A 21,721-nucleotide genomic window follows, 5' to 3' on the forward strand; every position below is an offset into this window, starting at 1 on the left:
ACTGCTTCCTCACTGGCTTGAGGCCTAAGGGGGTCCCTGCCCACAGCCATGGCCAGGTGGGCGGGTGGAACCTTTCCTAGAGCCACTGGGAAGTCAAGGCCGGGAGACAGTGGTGGGTGGACGGCAGCTGGCCCTCTTAACTCCATTCCCATGACCTCACCTGGAAGTGAAAGATCCCTGCGTAGTTTTCGGTGAAGCTCTGATCATGGGGTATGACTCGGAAAAGCAGGCGCTTATTCAGGGTCAGGCAAGCGATGGCTGCGAGAAACCAGCAGTCCCCTGCAGACAAACACGTGGCAGAGGTCACAGGAAGGCCTGCACCTCCAGGGAAGGAGACCCCCTCCCCACCAGCTGCTCTGCTTCTCTGGAGAAGGGGGCTCACTGTCCTACTTTCAGGCCTGACCTTAGAGAGGTGTCAGCCCAGGGAAGGAGCTTGATGGCAGTCCCTGGACCATGTGATCAACAGGGGAACTGACTCCCTCGTGACAGGTTTTCTGAGGGCTGTAGGTAATTCCTCCATCTGCAGTATAAGCTCACTTCCTTTCTGGACCTCAGTGGAGGTGGAGCAGTAGGTGATCATAATTGGGTCATTCTTTTTAATGCCTGTAGGAAGTCTGCCTGCCCCATACCTTTGCAATGTGAGTGCATTTCCCCTCCTGACCTTGGCGGATACTGAGCATCTGAGAGTCATCAGTCCAGCCGATTTGCATTGTAAGGAAAGCAGGTAAGTAGTTGGAGGTGACACTTTGCTGTGTGTGTGTGTATGTGTGACTGCCTAAGGGGCAGGCCTAGAACATTAACAGAGCACAGGCTAAGTTATGCAAGGCTTTTGTTGTCCTGTGTGGGATATGATAGCATCTTAGAGACTGCAGAGGGGAGGCTGAGAGTTGCCACCATCCCCTCCCTCCCTCCCCTCCCCGAAGTAGCCAGCCTCTCCTCTGAAACACAGTGTTGGTTAGAAGGCCCAGATAATCAGTTTGCCAGGGCTCCGCAGGAACTCAGATATCCAAAGCCCCCTCAGCCTCTCCTTCTGGGGCCAAATTAGCCAAATTCCTTTTCCCTCAAGTTTTAAATTGTGTCTGGTGATGTTCTCTTCAACATTATTTCACAGAACTTTCCTGCTGTCCACACTAAAGATAATGCTTCCCAAACAAGAGGCTGAGAGAGAGAAAGGTCTAATGTAGCAGCCAAGCTAACTAACCAGACAGAAAATTGGATACTCATCCACGTGGCAAATGTCATCTTTATTGAAAGACCATTTAATCTGGAGCTATCCTGGGGCAATTTAAACAAGGGTTCAAGTTACAAAAGCACTTTTGTGAGCATATAGATTCCACGTGCCCGAGGGACACGCGTGGTACAGTTTCAGACCCATCTTTAAAGGAAGGTGGGTACAGTTAAAGCAGGGCTTTTGTCTTGCTGAGTGTGGTGTGTATGTGTCCTGGAGACTCTGGAGAGGAGGCTGTGGAATGAGACATAGCTCCTGTGACACAAGGCAAAGAACTAATGAGAAAGGTGAGAGGGACAGAAATTAAATGAAGCAATTACCAGCACTTGGGTATGTGAGTATAAAGTAATATTTATCAACCCCCCCTCAAATTCCTTAAAAGCAAAATCAGATTATTGTCCCTTTATTTCCTGTTAAGGGATGACACTTTTTAATCACCCTTTGATTGTTTGGCTAGATATGACCCTAAGGAATTTCCTACCTAGATCTCCTTGACAGATGTCAGTCCTGTTGGCTCCACCAATGATAAATCGGGGATTCTCGCAAATTTCCTGTGAACCAAAAGGGAAATGATAATAGTAGTAGTAGTAGCTACTATTTACTGAGGTCCATTATGTAGTACCGGCATTGCGTATCAGGAGTTTTACAGACACGACTCATGTAAGCCTCCAAAGACAGCCTGTGAATTGGGTACTGCTGTGTTATTTTTCAGATAAGGACGCCAAGGCTCAGAGAGGTTAAGAAACTTGCCCAAGGACACACTGCTAGTAAGTGGGAGAAACCAGATGCAGGCTTCCCTTTCCCATTGTTCCGCACTCCTCTCTCATGCTAACATACTGTCTGAGTACGGATGCATCTTGAGAGTTAGGGCAGTATCATTACTGTCACAACTTTGGCAAAGGGACAATAGAAAACATGGCTCTTGCTTTTTTTTCTATGCCTGGAAAAGTGGTGCATGAGGGAAAATAAGGATCTTTCTCCTCAGGATGTGGTAACACATATTTAGTATCAGCTATATCCCAGGGGCCACAGGACCTGAGAGCTGGGGAGAGCCGAGAGTAAGTTGGGTGTGGGCCTCAAAGTCCTCCCCAGCTGCTGGAGGTGCATTCCTTCATTCAGCCTAACCCAGTGTGACACCCCTGGCCTTAGCAGTTTCCAAGTCCAGGTGCTACCAACTATGTGCATCCCAACACAGGCCAACAGAGGGTGCTCTTGTTTTTGTTTGGATTTGTCATGCTTTGTTTTTTAACTTTCTGACTTTTGAAATAATTGTAGATTCTGTGTTTTGGTTTTAACACCCGAATGTTGCAGCTTCAAGAAGTCTTGCTCTCCCTGTGACACAGCCCTCTCTCTTTCCCTGTGTTACCCCCTACTCCCTCACAACAGGACAACACACTCAAGCGAGCTGAAGCTTCCCGCAGTCAGGGATCTATCCCTCCTGCCCGATGGAAAGCCCTGCTTAGACCACACCACACACACCTCCCCTCTGAAACTCTTAAGCAGTGGAAGGATAAACCCAAAACAATGATTTTTAAAAAGGTTGCCTATGGGGAGAGGGAAGAATTAAGGGGGTGAAAATAGGGATGGAAGTAAAACTCTGACCATAACTGTTTGAAAATAGTTTTGACTTGGGAAGCATGTAAATTTTACAGAATTAAAAGCCAAAATTAAAGAAAAGACAGTTTAAAAAGTCAATCTGAAAAAGCTGAAAGCAAACTGAAGAAAAGGAACCTAACTGCTTATTAAATTGATGGCATGACCACATAAAATAAAATGAATTATTTCAAGTGACATAAAATATAAAAAATGGGCTGTTTATTCCTTTTGGGATATATCCTAAGGTCAAAAACCAAAACCATAAAGAAATATGAATCATAATAAATAAAAATATTATTATTTCAAAACTGGGACATGTAGGATAAAATAAATAAGAGCTTGCATTAATGTCATTAGGAACAGGATATTTTTAGTGTAAAAGAAAATATGTAAAATTATAAAATTGAGTAACTTAAGTAACAACCCTGTAATGTTAAAGCTGAATTGGGTATATAACTCAAGATTTCTTTGTCTGTCTAAGAAAAACTTCCTATCTCTCCACACTAAAGCAAAGCAAAACAAAAAAACTAAAAGCAGTAAAAATCTAGTAGTAAAGAGAATGTCAATGTCCAGGATGTGGTCTTTAAAAACTATTTCCCACTAAGAAAATATAAACCTTTCATTATGCCAGACAAGACTCCTTCTTCCTAAAAAACGAAGAAACCAATTAAGGTATAGTTGACATATGTTATTTTTGTTTCCCCAGTGTTTTGCCTCCTGAGAATACATTATCCCTTCTTCTGGCATCACAGTTCAGTTTTCACCTGGGGAGCAACCCCACTGTCAGCTCCTGCTGTTCTGTGGGCTTCCCTTCCCTCCAGCTCCAGATGGTGATTAGGGGCAATCAGAGTGAGAGGGATTGGTTCAGGGATGGGCACATGACCAAATCTGGGCCAGTGAGATATGGGCCAAGATTTTTACTGTAACTATTGGGAAAAAAGTACACTCTTCTGCCGGAGTCACTTTGCTGGTAGACTGTCAGCCTGAAGTTGCCATCTTTGCCCCTTTGTGAAATTAGCCTGCTTGAGAATAAAGACAGCTCAGAAGAAGCAGATGGGGGAGTGGGTGGAGAGGACGGAGGTGATGGATGGATGGATGGATAGACAGACAAACAGACAATATTAGGGGCTGGGTCTTGATGACATGGTTTGTGGCCTGGATTCAGTGCTTCTAAACCCAACCATCACCTTTGAACATTCAAGTTAATACGTTATATGAGCTTTTCTTTGGCTTAAGCTAGTAGTCTGCTACGTGCCAGCTGAGACATTTGACTACTGAATGTTTGGCCCCTGTTATAAGAACTATGTTATAAAGTGACTCAAATACTAGAATTTTAGCTACAATTTTTAGTTGTCACAGGTGTAGCTTCCTCTCCTTGTGTCTGTAGGTTCAGAAGGACTTCTCATCCCCACACTTGTGACCAGTTCCAGGGATGTCTACAGGAAGGGCAGCAGCAACTGCACTGATCTCTTCCATCTGTCTGGTGGTCCAGGTATTTGAATGGAGTTACATTTTTTGCGGTAGTAGAGATCCCCCAAGATACCACATTTACTTTCAATACTACCTCAGCTAAATTCACAACACATTAATTGAGTTTCCAAGTACGTACAGGGCTGGGGGATTTAAAGATATAATAAAAATAGGAAATCATCCCTGCCTGCCCTCCTGGACACCCCCAGCCTAGAGACCCTCAATTGTTTGTCCTCATGAGAGATACCTGTTTGGCGAGGGCCAGTTACCAAGCTCGTTGAGGGTTAATTCATAAAACAGCCCTGATTTGCCCAGATACCTCCTCCCGACCACCTACGTTTCCCTCTTTCTTTACTTATAAACACAGCTTAAGTGTCCCCTGGAGTGCCTGAGACCTGTTTTTGTTGATTAAGATCAACAAAAGGTAAATGGTCCTGGCTCTGTTATTTTAGATTGGGGACCTAAGACGTCTGGTTACTCCTTCATAATTTAGCTATAATTTAGCATGGAGACTGGATCTGAAAATAATGGATTCCTAGCACTTAGCAACAGATGACCATTTCCTCTGTTTTTGAGTGCTATGGTTTGCACAATGTCTCCAAACTCTTTTTTTTTTTTTTTTTTTTTTTTGGTATACGATCATCATTAAAATATTTTGAACATGCAACTCTGGGTAAGTATTCTTACCAGTTTTAAATTAGGTGTGTGTATATTATCCTAACATATAATGTATTATAAGATAAACAAAAACATCTATTTAAAAGGGTGGACTAAAGTAGACACATGTAGGGGACTTCAGTTTCAGCTCCAACATGTAAAGAGCCTGGAAGTCATCACTCCTGTCCTTACCACAAGAAAAAGCTGAACAAACTGAAAACCAATGACTTAGCTTGGGCCCATCAGAGAACCAAGGTTGCAGGGCAACCTACCACCCTGAAATACAGACACAAGTGATTCCAGAGAGTTACAGCCAAGATCTGCTTATCTGGAACAGAAGCTGCCTTGGCCAGAAACTGGAAGGAAAACTTACATGGTAATTTTGATGAATTTCTAGAAGCTCAGTTGGGATTAGCACAAAAGTGATAAACTTCTAGAGGCCATAGCCTTGGGAGGGAGGATCCCCCATCCTTTTATGGCTTTTACCTCCAAATTCCACCAGGTTCTCATGGTGAAGATCCAAGAAAGATCCCCCTGTGACGGGGTTGGGGGGCGGGGTGGGGAGACTTGCAGAGTCTTACCTATGTTGGGGAAGGGCATTACTCACACTCTGGCTCGCTCCAGCCTTTCTCATCTAAGGAGAAATGCTACACCAACAGAGAAACATGTGTGAAGATCACAGCCCAGAGAGAAAGGCCCATTAAAAGACAGAGCTTTAATCAATAGATTATAGAACTTGTCCCCTCCACTACTTACCACCACCACAACAGGGCTCCAGTGTAAAAATAGTGACTTACAGATGGAAGAGCGGCAAGATGCAAACTCTAATGAGGGGTATTTAGGAAGGCCCAAAGTCAAGATAGGAGATGAAACAAAGATACTAAAGGAATTTGAAGACTCTGGCACCTGCAGTACAACTCCTGGCCAGCTAACACAAATCCTCATGACAAAGGCTTATTTATCTCAGTTCTTAGTACCCAAAACAACATGTTTGACTTTCAGCAAAAAAAAATTGCAAGAGATGTCAAAAGGCAAGAAGTAGCCTGAAGAGGTAAAGCAAGCATCAGAACTAGATTCAGATATGACATAGATGTTGGAATTATCAGGCAGGGAATTTAAAATAACTATGATTGGTATGTCCAAGGGTCTAATGGAAAAAGTAGGCAACATTCAAGAAAAGATGGGTAATATAAGCAGAGAGATGGAAACTCAAAAGAATCAAAAGGAAATGATAGAAATGAAAAACACTATAATGTATTTGATGGGCTCATCAGTAGACTAGACATGGACAAGGAAAAAAATTAATGAGATTGAAGATGAGACAATAAGAATTTTCCAAAGTGAAATATAAAGAGAAAAATATAACAACAACAACAGAACAGAGAAGAACATCCAAGAACTATGGGGTAATTTCAAAAGGTTCAACACATGCATAATTAGAGTACTGGAGGAAAAAAAGAACACAGCAGAAGAAATATTTGAAGTAACAATGTCCAAGAACTTTCCAAAATTAATGACATATACCAAATCACATATCCAGGAAGCTCAAAGAACATCAAGCAGTATAAATGCCAGCAAAATAAAACAAAAACAAAACAACACTTAGACATATTATATTCAAACTGCAGATAACCAAATATAAAGAAAAAATCTTGAAAGAAGCCAAGAGGGGGAGAATACCTTTTCTCTAGAGGAACAAGGACTAGAATTACAGCAGACTTCTCTTCAGAAACCATGCAAGCAAGGAAGACTGGACTGAAATTTTTAAATCGATGAAAGAGAAAACCCATCAACCTAACATTCTCTATGCAGAGCAATTATCTTTCAAAACTAAAGGAGAAATAAAGACTTTCTCAGACAAATAAAACCACAGGGAATTAATGGCCAGCAGACTTGCCTTGCAGAGAATGTTAAAAGAAGTTCTTCAGGAAGAAGGAAAATATTATAGATCAGAATCCTGGCACTACATAAAGGAAAGGAGAACATCAGAGAAGGAATAAATAAAGGTAAAATAAAATTTTTATTTTTCTTATTCTTAATCTGAAGATAACTTTGTTTAAAGTAATAAAATAATAACAATATGTTGAGTAATTATAGCATACAGATAAATGAAATGAATGACAGCAATGTCATGAGGGAAGGAAGAGAGGAACTGGGAATTTTCTGTGATAAGGTATGTGATATTTGGAGGTGAAATTAGATTAGTTGTAAATGTATACTGGGAACACTAGTATAATCATTGACTTTTTAAAAAAGAAAGATAGTTGATATATTTGAGAGGAGATAAACGGTATCATATAGAATACTCACTTAAAACCAGAGAAGGCAGGAAAGGGAGGAGAGGAGAGACAAAATTGCAACAAATACAAAACAGTTACAAACATAGTAGACATAACCCAACCCATATAATAATCATTTAAATGTGAATGGAGCCTAAATACATTAATTAAAAGATAGAGATTGTGAGAATAGATTTTTTAAAAAGACCTAACTATATGTTGTCTGCAAGAAAATAACTTTAAATATAAAGACTCAGATAGCTAGAGAAGGATATATACCATGCCAACACTCATCAAAAGAAAGCTGGAGTAGCTGTCATAATTTCAGACAAAGCCAACTTCATAACAAGGAAAACTGTCAGAGATAAAGAGATGCATTACACAATGATAAAGGAATCCTTTCCTAAAAGTACAGTCCTAAATGTGGATGCACCCATCAACAGAATGTCAAAAGAGTGAGGCAAAAAGTGATATATCTGAAAGGAAAAACAGAAAATCTTATATTATAGTTGGAAACTTTAACACCCCTCTTTCAGTAATTATATATCAAGCAGACAGAAAATCAGTAAGGATATAGTTGACCTGAATGGCACTATAAATCAACTTGATCTAATTAACATTTATAGAATACTCCATCCAATGATAACAGAATACACATTCTGCTCTCAAGGTCACATGGAAGAGTCACTAAGACAAATCACATTCTGGGCCATAAAACACACCTCAACAAATTTAAAAGAATAGAAAACATACAAAGTATGTTTTCAGACTATGGTGGAACAAAACTAGAAATCAGTAACAACAAGATAACTGGAAAAATCCCACGTTGTTTGGAAATTAAACAACACACTTCTAAATACCACATTGGTCAAAGAAGGAATTTCAAGAGAAGTTTAAAAATACTTTGAACTAAATGAAAATGAAACTATAATATCAAAATTTGTGGGATGCAGTGAAAACAGTACTTAAAGGGAAATTTATAGCATTAAGTGCATATATTAGAAAGGAAAAAAGACCTGATAGCAATACCAACATTCTACCTCAGAACACTAGAGAAAGAAGAAAAATTTAAGCCCAAAGCAAGTAGAAAAAAGAAATAATAAGAAACAAGATCAGAATCAATGAAATTAAAAACAGTAAAACAGAGAAAATCAATAAAACCAAAAACTAGTTTTTTTGAAAAGGTCAATAAAATTAATAAACCTCTAGCCATGCTAACCAAGAAAAAAAGTGAGAAGATACAGATTACCAACATCAAAAATGAAGACGACATCACCACTGTTGATTCCAAGGACATTAGAAGAATAATAAAGGAAGACTACATATAGCTCTATGCTCACAGATTTGATAACTTAGATAAAATGGACTAATTTCTTGAAAGACACAAACTACAAACTACCAAAAGCGACACAATGAGAAATAGATTATCTGAATATGGCTACACCTATTAAGAAATTTAATCAATAATTAATAACCCTCCAAAAAGGACAGCATCAGATCCAGATGATTTTACTGGTGAATAATACCAAACATTCAACGAAGAAATGATTCCAGTTCTCTGTGATATCATCCAGAAGAACGGAAGCAGAGAAAACACTTTTTAACTCATTCTGTGAGGCCAGCATCACCCTAATACTCAAACCAGAAAAAGACATTGTAAAGGAAAACTGTAGACCAATATATCTCTTATGAAAACAGACACCAAATCCTCAAAAAAAATTAGCAACTCAGAAACAATGTATAAATGAAAGAACTACGGCTATCTTCATATTTAACGTTGAGAAACTAGAAGCCTTCCCCTAAGATCAGGAACAAGTCAAAATATCTCCTCTTACCACTCTTATTGGACATCATGCTGAAAGTTCTAGCTAATGCAATAAAACAAGAAAAGGAAATAAAATGTTTAGGGATTGGAGAGGAAGAAATAAACTGTCTTCATTCACAGATAACACAATTGTCTGTATAGAAAACCCTAAACAAACAACAACAAGAAAAAAAAACTTTCTGGAACTAATAAGCAAGGATAACATAGTTGCAACATAGAAGGTGAGTAAATCAAAGTCAGTTGCTTTTTGATATACCAGCAATAAACAACTGGAATTTGGGGGGAAAAATCCGTTTACAATAACACACATGGAGACCTACTTTGGTATAAGTCAGTATGAACTCATGTTTTATTTACTATAGATACAGGTAGTTACATACAGAAGTATTTATAGATATGTCTGGGGTGAGCCCTGGGAATCTGCATTTTAAGCTGGCTTCCCAGGTAAGTCTGATGCAGGTAGTCCAAAGACCCCACTGAGAGAAGCACAGAGCAGCTGAGCACAGCTGAAACAAATGTGCCCCTCAGTTGCAGGGCAGTAAGGTATCCTTGAGCAGACTTCCGCCCCCCTGTAAGGAGTGTGGCTGGTCAGCATAAACGTTTTTGTTTAAACAAAAGTGACACGTCACTAATGAGCCAGCCTTAGGCAAAAAGTCCAGAAGGCAAGTCTGCAGCCTCCTGGAGCAGTTTCCTAACTGTTCACCACCTTCCACGGAACTCTCCTGGAAGCGGTGAGCCTTGGTCTTCCTAACCGCTCCACTCTCCCACTCCCAAAATACCCGCTCTCAAGAAGAGACGTGATAGTCAACTATTCCTTACTATTTTACTATGAATTTAAGTCAGTGCGTTAGCTCTCTTAAAAATGTTTACAGTCTCAGGGATCTGTAAAGTATTACATTATTTCTAGTTCAGGAACAGAAAATAACAGCTCCAGTTCCAGGAGGAAGCAAGGAGGTATTTGGGGGGCACATGGGGAGGAAAATGTTGATAAGCTACTTGCTCAGAGCCTCAGGCTCTGGACCCCTTGGCCTCCTGTCCCAGGAGCTGTCCCCTGAAGCCCCCTCCCATCCCTACCTTTGGCCTTTTCCATGTGATGGCCTTCATCTTGGTTTTCTGGCTCAGCTCGTGGGAGCCCAGGGACTGAACACCTGCTGGGAACACACAGTCTTCAAAGAGGCACTTCTGAGCCAGGCACCGTTGTCTGAGCACAACAAAATCCTGCGCCTCATACTTGAGGGGCTGTGTGGCACTGCCCTCTCCGTTTCTCCGGTCCCTCTCCCGGATGACGCGGTCACAGAAGAACCCTGGCAGCAGGTAGGGCATGGTGACCGCTCAGGGAGCGGGGCTGGGCCTTGGCTGAGGCCGCTCTCCTGCCGCGCCCTCGGCCCAGGCCTAATCCTCCGTGAATGGGCCAGCGCCTATATAGCTCCTCCACCCTCAGCGGCGCGATGCAAATGAACACAGCCCAGAGAAAGGCCCTGGTCAGAGTCAGCAGCTTTGGCTGGAGGCCCCTGAGCCCACGGTCAAGGGGCAACATCATGCCAGTCAGAGAGGGAGCCAAGGGGAGCGGAGAGCCAGCGACAGCCCCAGGACAGGCCACAAGGCCTGCAGACCTTCAGGCTACCTCCATCAGCCTTGCTGGGATTCTTTCTTTAAAAAGAGAAAATATGGTTACAGAGAGGCTTGCTCTGCCTCAGCAAAAGGCATTTATGCCTTTAACACTGGCGGCCAATGGGATATAGCATGGGGCCTTCGAAACATGCTGTATATACTAATCCTATACAGGCTGCTGAATGCATAGGAGGAATCTGCTCCAGGCCATTGTCTGAGGTTAATGAAGCCTTCATTCTCCTGATGTCCCTGCCCCATCCCCCCAAAGACCTTGACTGGCCATTTTAGGGACTGTCTAATCTCTGAGAGGGACCCAGAGGGAAGTAGCTGGACCAAGTGCAAGTCCCTGTTATAGTGGGTCCCAGTGGCGGTGAACAGACATGCATGGTTGCAAGTTCGGGACCTGTGAGGCAGAGGATGCGCTGGGTGGGGAAGGAGGATAAATGTGTGTCAGAATTATATTCACAAGAAAGCTCAGCTTTTTCAAAGTTTCACCATACTTAAACAGACAACTCGAATGTAAGTGCAGGGAGCTGACGCAGGTGGAAATCAGGTCTGGCAGCCTGCCCACTGGGAGGATGCCGTCTCCCTGTTCACTCTTGTCGGTCTTCGTCTGCTCCATGCTTCTCAAAGGGTGGCCTTTGGATTACCTGCATCAGAATCACCTGGGATGCCAGTTTAGAATGCAGATTCCCAAGGCTCATCCCAGATTTAAGGATTTAAATACCCTTGGTAGGGGTCTGGGACTCTGCAATTTACACAAGCACACCAGGACAGTCTGTGTTCACTGATACTTGATGTTAGCATTACAGGGTACTATAATAGCTCAAAATAATTTTTGAGGTCAGTGCTTTTAAGACATAATTTTTAATCAGTTTATACATGAACACAGTTGTAAAAAAAAATCCAACAAGACGAAAGTTATCTAGAGGAATAGCAGTCTCTTTCCCTGAAAATCCCTCTCCTCAGAGACAGCCACTTTATAAAAAAAAAATTTTTTTTGCGGGGAGAGGTAACTAGGTTTATTAATTAATTAATTAGTTAAATTTTTTTTTGATGGAGGTACTGGGGATTGAACCCAAGACCTTGTGCATGCTAAGCATGTACTCTATCACCAAGCTATACCCTCCTGCCAAGACAGCCACTTTTAATTCTTTTTGCTCTTTCTTCTGGTATTTATCTCTATATTTCTAAATGACATGCTTATATTATTAATTTTTAATTTATTGTTTTTAGAAAGTATCAATAGAATTCCTACTCTGGAGAATGAGACTGGCTTCTTGCATGATGCTGTCTGCCCACCATCTTCCCAAAGTAGTTCTGTCATAAATTTTAGAAAAATTGAAATTCAATATTTCCTCTAGTATATTTAGGTAAGTATTGTTCACTTCTTAGCTAAATATGGTATGCTGTGTTTCATTTCCTTTCTGTCTAAATGTTTCTTTTCTTTTATTCTTTATAATTCCTTTGTTTTTCTATGTGTCTATCAATGAATGCTTTTTCTCAGCAGTAGTTTTTATAAATATGTAGACAACCTGGCAGTTCTACTGCCCCCCCCCCCCCCCCGGGTCCCTCTTTGCAGCCTCCTTCTCCCCTGCAGACCAGACCAACTGTGCTCCAGGTCTGAAGCAGTGGCCTGGGGCTGACTGCCCTTCTCCTGGGTGGAATTCTGTTTCCAGAATTCTTTGGCTTACTCTTTGATTTTATTGGCACACAACTTGCAGCTTCCTAGAATGGGTGGATGGGAGGTAAACCACCTGAGTCCTTCCTTGTCTAACTCTATCTCTTTTCTACTTTTGCTAGGTTTTTAAAGTCGAAAACCAGTTTCTTTCAGAAGTTTTAAGGCATTGTTTCATTGCTCCTCACATCTGGTATTAAGAAGTATGATGCAGTTTTGATGAACTTTCCTTTCTATGTGACCTATCTCTTCCCTCTGAAAACTTTTAGGGTTTGTCTCCCCCTCTCTCTCTCCCCAGAAACCCCTCACCCCAATTCCAAAAACCACATTTGTGTGCCTTGGTATGAGTTTGTTTATTTTTTAAATTCTTTGTGCTGAGCACTCAGTGAGAGATTTTTGTCTTAGTTCTGGGCTATTCTTCTACTCTTATTTCTTTTACATTTCTCTCTCAGTTATTTTCTTCCTTCCTTTCTCTTTCTCTCTCCTTCCTTCCCCTTAATTTTATATTTTAACCCTGTTATTGAAATGTTAATTTACAGCTATCCCAGTTTTTTAAATTGAAGTATAGTCAATTTACAATGTGGTGTTAATTTCTGACATGTAGCATAGTGATTCAGTTATACACACACACATATATATTCCTTTTCGTATTCTTTTTCATCAGCTATCCCAGTTTTCTAGATTTTTATTATGAAAAATTCCAAACTTATAGAAGAGTTTAAAGAATGGACACCCATATAGCCTACATCTAGACTGAACAGTTGTTAACATTTTGCTGTCTTTGTTTTATCTAGCTATATATGTGTATATAGAGCTTGGTTTTTGGCTGAACCATTTGAAAGAGTGTTGTAGGTATCATGAGACTTTACACCTAAATACTTAGGAGTTTCCTTGGGCTACACAAGGCATCTCCTACGGACAAGAACAATCTCCTACTGACCATAGTACCACTATCACTAAGAAAATTAACTATTACTCTCTAATATTATTCAAGATCCAAATCCATATGCTAATTTTTGGGTTCTTTCCCCACATGTCTTTTATAGCTGCTTTTACAGCTGCTTTTACTTTTTGAACCAGAATCCAATTAATGTTCACACATTGAAACTTAATAATTCAGTAATTGGATTAGGTGGTGTTGAAGTGAGAATTAGTGAACTGGAAGCTAGATCAGAAAACACCACTTGGAATACCACACAGAGAATCAAACAGATGGGAACATTTTTTAAAAGGGGGACAAAAGAGGCTAAGATCTATGTGGAATAGACCAAGGTAAGTTCAGCATATATTTAATTGGAGGTATAGAAGAAGATAATAGAAAATATGGGGAGAATTAACATTTTAAGAGATTTTCTACAATTGATCAATGACTCCAGTCCTCAGATTCAAGATCCTAGTGAATCCTAAGCAGGAAAAATATAAGGAAATATATGTTTAGACACAACATAGTGATACTGCAGAATACCCTAGACAGAGAGAAGATCTTAAAAGCAGTCAGAGAGAAAAGGCAGATAGTCTCTTAAGGGATACTAATTAGAATGTCGGCTGATTTCAACAGCAATGTAAGCCAGAGGGCAGTACTGAGAATCAACCTAGGTCTAATTACTCATGAAAGCTACTTTAAGAGTGATAGCAAATTTCATACAAATAAAAATTGAAAATGCTTACTACAAATAGACCCCCCACTAAAGGAACTTCTAAACAATGAACTTTAGGAAAAAGTAAAATTATTCTAGAACGAAAATTCTAAGTCTCAAGAGGAACAGTAAACAAAGAAATTAGAAAATGTGTGTAAATCTAAGCAAATATTGAAAAATTATAATATTTTCTAATTTTTAAGTTTGAAAAATAAAGATAGAGCTAAAATTCTGAACAACAATAGCATATTAGGAGTATTTCAAGTGCTCTAGGATCCTCATTATTTGTGAGAAAAATAATGCTATTGATCAATTTCAGGCTTTGTCAAGATAAATATGTATGTTAACAATTCAGGGCAACCACTGAAAAACTAGAGATAGTAACTTCCAAACTAGTAGAAAGGAAAAAAAAAATAGAGAAAGCACTTTTTAATCAAAATTTGGGGGGGATTAGATTTATATACTTATTTGTTTATTTAAATGGAGGTAGTGGGGATTGAACCCAGGACGTCATGCATGCTAAGCATGCACTCTACCACTGAGCTATACCTCCCCCTCTCTTTTTAATCACATTTTTTAAAGGACATAAAGAGGAGAATAGGAACATTTCAAAAGCAATACAATCAGAAAAGTTGTGGTTAAGCTGATAGACATAAACCCAAAGTATATCAGTGCTCATAATCAATGTAAATAGACTAAAATCTCCAGTTAAAAGATGAAAGTTTACAGATTGGCTTTTAAAAAAAGCTTTTATAAATGGTTTATAAGAAACACACCCGAGACATCAGGACATAGAAATGTTGGAAGTAAAAGAATGAAAAAAGTATATATCAAGCAAAAACTTGTCCCCCAAACTGTTGTACCCACATTAATATCCAAGATGATTGACTTTAGACGGGGAAAAAAAAAGCTTTTTTTTAAGAGATGAATGTATTCACTAAAAATTCCTAGAAGAATAAATATTACCACTGACTCAAGAAGAAAAACAATTTCAAATGATTCCATGATTATTTAGGCATTTGCATCAATAAATAAAAATCCTCCCTAAAAAAAAACACTGGCAAAATTCTACCAAGTATTTAAGAAATACTGTTTTCATCTTACACAATCTCTTTTACAGAACAGAAGAAAGAACTTACCCTACTCATTTTAGGAGGCTAATCATAACCTTGATACCAAAATGGGACAGCACCAGAAAGGGAAATAATGTCAGTCTCACTAATGATCATACATGCAAAAACCTAAATAAAGGATTTGTAAACCAAAATTCAGTGGTATATAAAAAGACAATACATTCTAAGTTTATTTTAGTCTAAAAATGCAAGGGGTCAATATTGGAAAACTCTTAATGTGATTTTGTATGTTAACTCTTTAAAGAAGGAAAATCACATGATTTCCTCAATAAATACAGAAAAAATATTTGATAAAGTTCAACAACAATTTATGATTTAAAAAAAACTTAGCAAAGAAGGAGTAGAGGGAACTTTCTTAATGATAAGTTGTTTCTACAAATAAATCTGTAGAAAATCTATTCAGCAGTTAAACATTAAGAATATTCCCTTTAAAACTGGGAGCCCGACGAAGATGCCTCCTACCTCTTTAATTATTAAAGTTATGCTAGAGGGGTTACCTAGTAGAATAAACCAAGAATTAGGCTGCTGAATACAGTTGTGTGTAACGTACTGGACAGCCCTGCCATTATTTGCAAGTAACTTAACCATCTGTACAGAAACATAGACTCAATAGACAAATAACTTGGGATTAACAATCAAATTATTAGAATTACTAACAGTTTAGTATATATACTGGATATAAGAGAAAAAGTCAAAATGTGCATTTATGTCTGAGAAATGGAGTTCAATTTTAAGAAAGATGCCATTTATAAAAATAACAACAACAACAAAAGATGCCTAGGAATAAATCTGACAAAGGATGTTCAAGACCTTTATCAAGAAAAAAAATTTTTAAAGTTAATTAACAGATACTAAAGAAAACCTGTTTAAACGGAGAGACATCCCTTCTTTGTGGATAGGAAGACTCACTAATGTCAAGGCATGCGTTCTTCCCCTATTGATTCAATGAAATCCCGGTAGAAATCCCAACAGGATTTTTTGGTGAAACGTAACACCCTGTTTCTAACACTTAAATGGAAAGGCAAGTAGCCAAATATATCTAAAACAATACTGAAGAAGAAAAAGTTGGGAGGACTTGATTTACTGTTCAAGTTGAAAAAGACAAATGACTCACTAGAAAAATGAGCAAAAGACATTAACAGGTATTTTATGGACAGCAAGATAACAAATGATCAAGAAATACATGAATTATGAAAAGATGCTCTGCCTTATTCACCAAGTGCATCTTCCCATACATTTCTTGGCTACTTCTGGCCCTGCCCCTCCTGTTTTCGGCATTATGCTGCTGAGTTATTTCAGCTTGTTCCCCATGATGTCTAGACTTCTGTCCCTGTCATGACCTTCCGGAGGAGCTGCTGTCTTGTGGGATATAATGGGAGACAGTCCTAAAAGTTGTTTATAGAATTGTCACTTCCACCAAAACTTATGCTCCCCTACCCCCACTCTAGGATGGCCCTGTCATGATTCTCTGGGGAGTAGAGAAGGGCTGGCTCTCAATTGGGTACCTCATGTTGCCTTTCAATTATCATCATCACTATTTATTGACTCATTGTGCTAAGCAAGTCATATACAGTATCTAATTTAATCCTTACAATTCTATGAAAGTAGGAATTTTCATTTTCTTTTCACAGGTGAGGAAACCCAGGAGACCCAGGAGCAGTCAGTAACTTGTCTGATGTCACATTGGTAAGAGGTGAAGCTGGGATTTGAATCAAGTTTCGTTTCGTTTCCTTCCTTCTTTCCTCCCTCCCTCTCTTCCTCCCTCCCTCTCTTCCTCTTTCTTTTTCTTTCTCTCTTTCTTTCTCTCTTTCGTTTTCTTTCTCTCTTTCTTTCTTTCTTTTTATTTCTTTCTCTCTTTCTTTTTTTCTTACTTTCTTTTTTTCTTACTTTCTTTCTTTCTTTCTTTCTTTCGAGGTAATTAGGTTTATTCATTTATTTATTTTTAGAGGAGGTACTGGGGATTAAACTCAGAGCCTTAGTGCATGCTAAGCTTGCTCTCTACCACTTGAGCTATACCCTCCCACCCTGAATCAAGTTTCTTTGACTTTAAAACCTGTGCACTTCATCACTGTTATGCTCCTGTCTTCTGCTCCTTATCATGAATAGTAATTGCTCCCGTACCTTGAGCACCTACTAGCACTGTGGATACTAGCTCCAAACAGACATGTGATGAGATTATCATTGTCCGCATTATAGAAGAGAAACTCGAAACTTGGAAAGTTTGTGTGACTTACAAGGGGCAGAGCCAGGGTTCAGACCAAGTCTGGTTCTAAATCCAGCTCTCCTAACCCCTCTGCACCATGCCCCCAGTTCTTCCTCTTTGTAACTAGCCCAGTGATCCCACTTCTATCAAAACTGTCTGACAGAAGATGACACTGAGACAGATTAGCAGACCTCCTCCAAGCTGGGTTCACTGGAATGATACCATCCCTGAAGAAACGGCAGAGTGACTGGGCCCTAGGCCTGGGAGCAGAGGGCTCACTGTGCACAGCCACAGGGTCTCGGTAGCTCTGCCCCCTCCCTCTCATCTCACACGGCAATGGAGTAACTTCTATTTTGTGCCAACCTAGGATTTCTTCTTTTCAGAATTAACACAGGTCAGGTTACCCCCTGGTTGGGAAGTTACACAGGGTAGAGTGTTAAATATAGAGGCGGTGGGCACATGGAAGAGTCGTCAGAGCAAGAGACCTCTGGTTGTCACCACAGGTTGTCAGAAAGCTTCCTACTTCAGAGTGCTGATGTAAGGGCCAAGCCCTGGGTCCTGGGAAGTCAGTGGTCAGCTGTCCTCCACATTTCATTCCTTTTCTTTAACTCCAGTTCTGACTAAAAGGAACCAAGCTCCTTAAAGAAATGATTCGTTCCAGGCCTAGAGCAAGAAATGTGTAATATGAGCCTGGGACTTTTTGTCGTGGCCAGAAAACAAGGAAGCTACTGAGAATTAATGGGGTCATGTAAAACTATTCAGGCAGCTTGTAGGAGGCTCCGGTTGTCCAAAGATGGGACAATTTGAACATCAAAGAGAATAATGACTGCAGTGGATTAAAATATGTTGCAATGCTTCCCACTAATCACACTGTTAATAGGGTGTTATTTCAAGCTGTGATACTTAAGAATAGAGAGAACGTAGGAAGACAGTCAGTTCTCCTTATTCATGGTGGTTATGTTCTAAAAAGTCACTGTGAACTCTGAATTGGTGAATACTGAGCCATTGCACCTGGCGGAAATTGAGCATTAGATTCCTGTGAGTCTCTGGTCACAATATTTTCATCAACCCATCAATGCACAGGCTTATTTTGTGTGTTTCTGTTTAAAGACACATTATTTAATATATACTATTAGTTAACATTGAACTCACAGCACCATAACTCATGCCCAAATGAAGCTTATCTAGCACATGTATTTTCTCCCTAAGGCACATCACAGCCGTCCTGCACTTAGGACCACTAGACAGCACTTCAGCATGTGGGGGACATTTTAAACAGAGAAATCACCAACAAGTGCAGAATGTGAAAAAGCGTGACACCAAATAGACTATGAGAGGACACGTTTAATGGCCTGAGAGCTGAAACCAGAAGGCAGGGGGTCACCTTGTCTGACTTCAGCTGGGACGTGCACGTAGGGCAGCTCAAAGTTTTCACTGCCCTGCACGTTCCTGCAGCTGAGCGGAGAGGAGAGGCACTATGGATATTGATTTAGGGGTTACAAATAAATTTCAGTGAGTATGTGAATTCACAAATACAGAATCCACAAGTCCTGAGGATCGACTGTACATGGATCGCAGCACTGGTATTCCCAGCCCTGGGAAAAAAATCACAGCTATTGGGTAAAGGTAGAAGAGTTTTATGACTATTAGATCTGAAGCAACTAAAGGAAGGATGGGCATTCTTCATGAGTAGGGAGAATTACTGTATAGAGGAAATCGGCCGACTCTGTTTCACTATCTTCTGGATCAGAGCCGGATATAATGTGCTAAAATTGTGGCTGGAAGAGTTCTGGCTAGAAATAAGGATCAACTTTCAGACTGTGAATGGTATGAACTGCAGGTTAATGAAGGAGATGGGGCATCCGCTTCCCCTTCAAAACCTTAACATCAGGAAAGAAGCCCATCTACCTGGCATGGTGGAAAGTAGTAGTTCCCAAACATTTACAACCCTATGATTTATAAGGAGCTTTTCTAGCAGTTTTTATACTGCTATATAGTATATAATCTACATATATATTCCTGGTGTTCTGCAGGTGTATAATAAACTTCTGAAAGTTCAGATGGTGATTATTTAAACCTGAAGTTTGGATGAAAATGGTAAAGCAAGTGTCAGCTTCTCTTAAGCAGAACACTGAAGCCTCGTGGTGTTTTGGAGATCTTGAACCCCTGCTTCACAGCCTCTGAGAGGGCAGGGCCTCCTTGCCCCCCCTCCCGGCAGTTTACTTTTTTTCTGCTTCTCTCTTTCCCCACGCCTGTGCTTTCTTTCCACATTCTGACTTCCGGCTGCTCTGGCTCAGTCCTGCCTGTGTAAATCAAGACAATAACTTCCGCCCTTTACCGAGAAAAGTTACACACTTGCCTCCGGCCTTTCACAAGTTCATCAGTAAAGATGTCTTTGGGGGTCAGGTCAGGGGAAAGGGTGACACTGGCGTGTGTGGCCTCCTGCCCTGTGGCTCCCCCCACCCCACTTTGGTTTCTGTTCTAGCTCTCCTTCCTCTTGTAAGTAAATCAGTAATTGTTTTTCTTTTCTCCTGCCTAGAAAACCATGTCCAGCCCCCTTTCTGTAATTACAAGACTCTTCCTAATTTTTCCTTATGCGTTTCCTCTTGAAGAGACAAGCCGAAGCTTCAGCCATGCTAAGGACTCACATGTAAGCACATTTAGATAAATAAGTGTAAAATATCAAAGAGAATTCTGTAGTGGTAACAAGACCTAACCTGAAGAACGTAATGGTTTATTTTATTTTTGAATTTTCTCTGGTGTGACAGCTTGGGACAAGGGAGAGATTAATTCTGCCTGGATGGTGGGGACTTGAGAAGCGGCAGGAGAACAGGTCACACAGACAGCAGCAAAGCCCGGTTGGTGGGGTCGGATCCAGGCTGACAGGCAGCCCGGGAAAAAGAGTCCAAGATGTCACATGTATTGTCCATACATCTAATCTTGGCTTCTAAACCCCAGAATTAGATAGATTTCATTGTTAGGAGAGAGGGTTCTAAAGCCAGATTGCCCGGGTTCCATTCCCAGCTCCACCCTTTACAAACTGAGAGATCTGAGCAAGGTATTTATCCTCTGGAGACTCAGTTTTCTCATTTGTAAAGTGGGGACAATTACAGTACTTACCTACCACGGTTGTTGTAAAGATTAAATGAGTTAATATATGGAAGCACTTAGAATAGTTACTGTCAAGTGGTGAGTTCTCAGTCAGGATTAGCTGTTCTCATTACTATCAGCCAGTAGTAGTGGCAGGTGGCCCAGGACCTCTGCAGGACTCCCCACAGGGACCTGCCTCTGGAAAACTTGCCACAAGGAGGAGCAGGTCGTTTGTTCCCATGAGGAAAAAGGAAGGAAAGGATTGGGCTTTGCAGGTCAGGTTCTCTTTACAAACCCTGCCCTCCCCGGGGGGAGGGGAGAGGCTAGGAATGTTGTGCAACTGCAGCCCCCACCACGTGGAATGAAACACATGTTCCCCCTACACCTGTCCCCAGCAATACTGGGCAAGAGTCATCAGTCTCCCAGAAGACTTGTTCTAGAGCCGTTCTTTTCTGCACAGGGGTCTGTCATCAAGAAAATTTGGCTTAACGATTGGGAAGTAGTGCATGGTTTGCTTTCAGATCCTAGAAATAGGTGATCTAAATAAAAGCTAGAGGAATCAGATTGTTTGGCTTGGAGACTCAATGCGTGATGCCCCCTGTTAGAGGAGGAAAGGCAGTGAGGCCGCTCGGGTTCATGGGTGAGAAGGGGTCACAGGAGGCACCGGCTCTCCTTTTAAGAGGCAAAGGTTGAACGTGCAACCTGTTAACGTCACTAGAATCGTAGCTGGCCAAATGATGGAGGGGATACTTCTCCCTTTATCACCATCTTCATCACCACCTGATTGTGAAGAAAAATTCAGCTTGGTTTTCAGTGATGCTGTGCCTTCGATAGTAAAAGCATGAAGCGCCTCTCATGGGACATAATCCCATTTTCACACTGTCCAGGCCTAACAAAGGTCACTACATCTGTGGAGTGCATGGAAGACTCATGTCTCCAAGAAGTGCTTTACACTCCAGGAAGTTCTGTCATCATTGCTATTTTTCGATTTCATTCAACGTGCTGGGTGATGCAAGTAAGTCACATGCCCTTTCTGGACCTTAATCTCATCATCTGTGTGTGAAGGGGCTGGACCACATCTCTGAGAGATTCTAACTCTTACCATCTCTAATTCTGTATTCTACTTTATGCTAATGAACTCAGCAGGCAGGGGTTCGCTAGTCTTAACCCCAGAGGAAACAGAGACATTTTAGCCAAGAGAGGGCTCTGCTATCTGGACCTTTAGTGACTGTAGAGAATCTAGGGTTTGGGTGGCAATGGTGGTGGGAGCGCGATTTGGGACAGCCCACTTGGTGCCCCTCATGTCACACTGAC

General features: G+C 40.7%; 1 protein-coding gene across 1 annotated transcript in view; it reads right to left on the reverse strand.

The window, feature by feature from the left end:
- The window catches only part of CAPN3 (calpain 3), a 43,116-nt gene that overhangs the window by 19,044 nt on the left and 2,351 nt on the right, over positions 1-21,721 (reverse strand). The window contains exons 2-3 of the mRNA XM_006178859.3: positions 1,710-1,779; positions 161-279 (exon numbers count right to left, since the gene is read on the reverse strand). Of these exons, the coding sequence (XP_006178921.1) occupies positions 161-279; positions 1,710-1,779 (189 nt within the window). The remainder of the gene's footprint in view (positions 1-160; positions 280-1,709; positions 1,780-21,721) is intronic.

Source organism: Camelus ferus, chromosome 6, assembly GCF_009834535.1.
Source record: "Camelus ferus isolate YT-003-E chromosome 6, BCGSAC_Cfer_1.0, whole genome shotgun sequence".
NCBI classification, from domain to species: Eukaryota; Metazoa; Chordata; class Mammalia; order Artiodactyla; family Camelidae; genus Camelus; species Camelus ferus.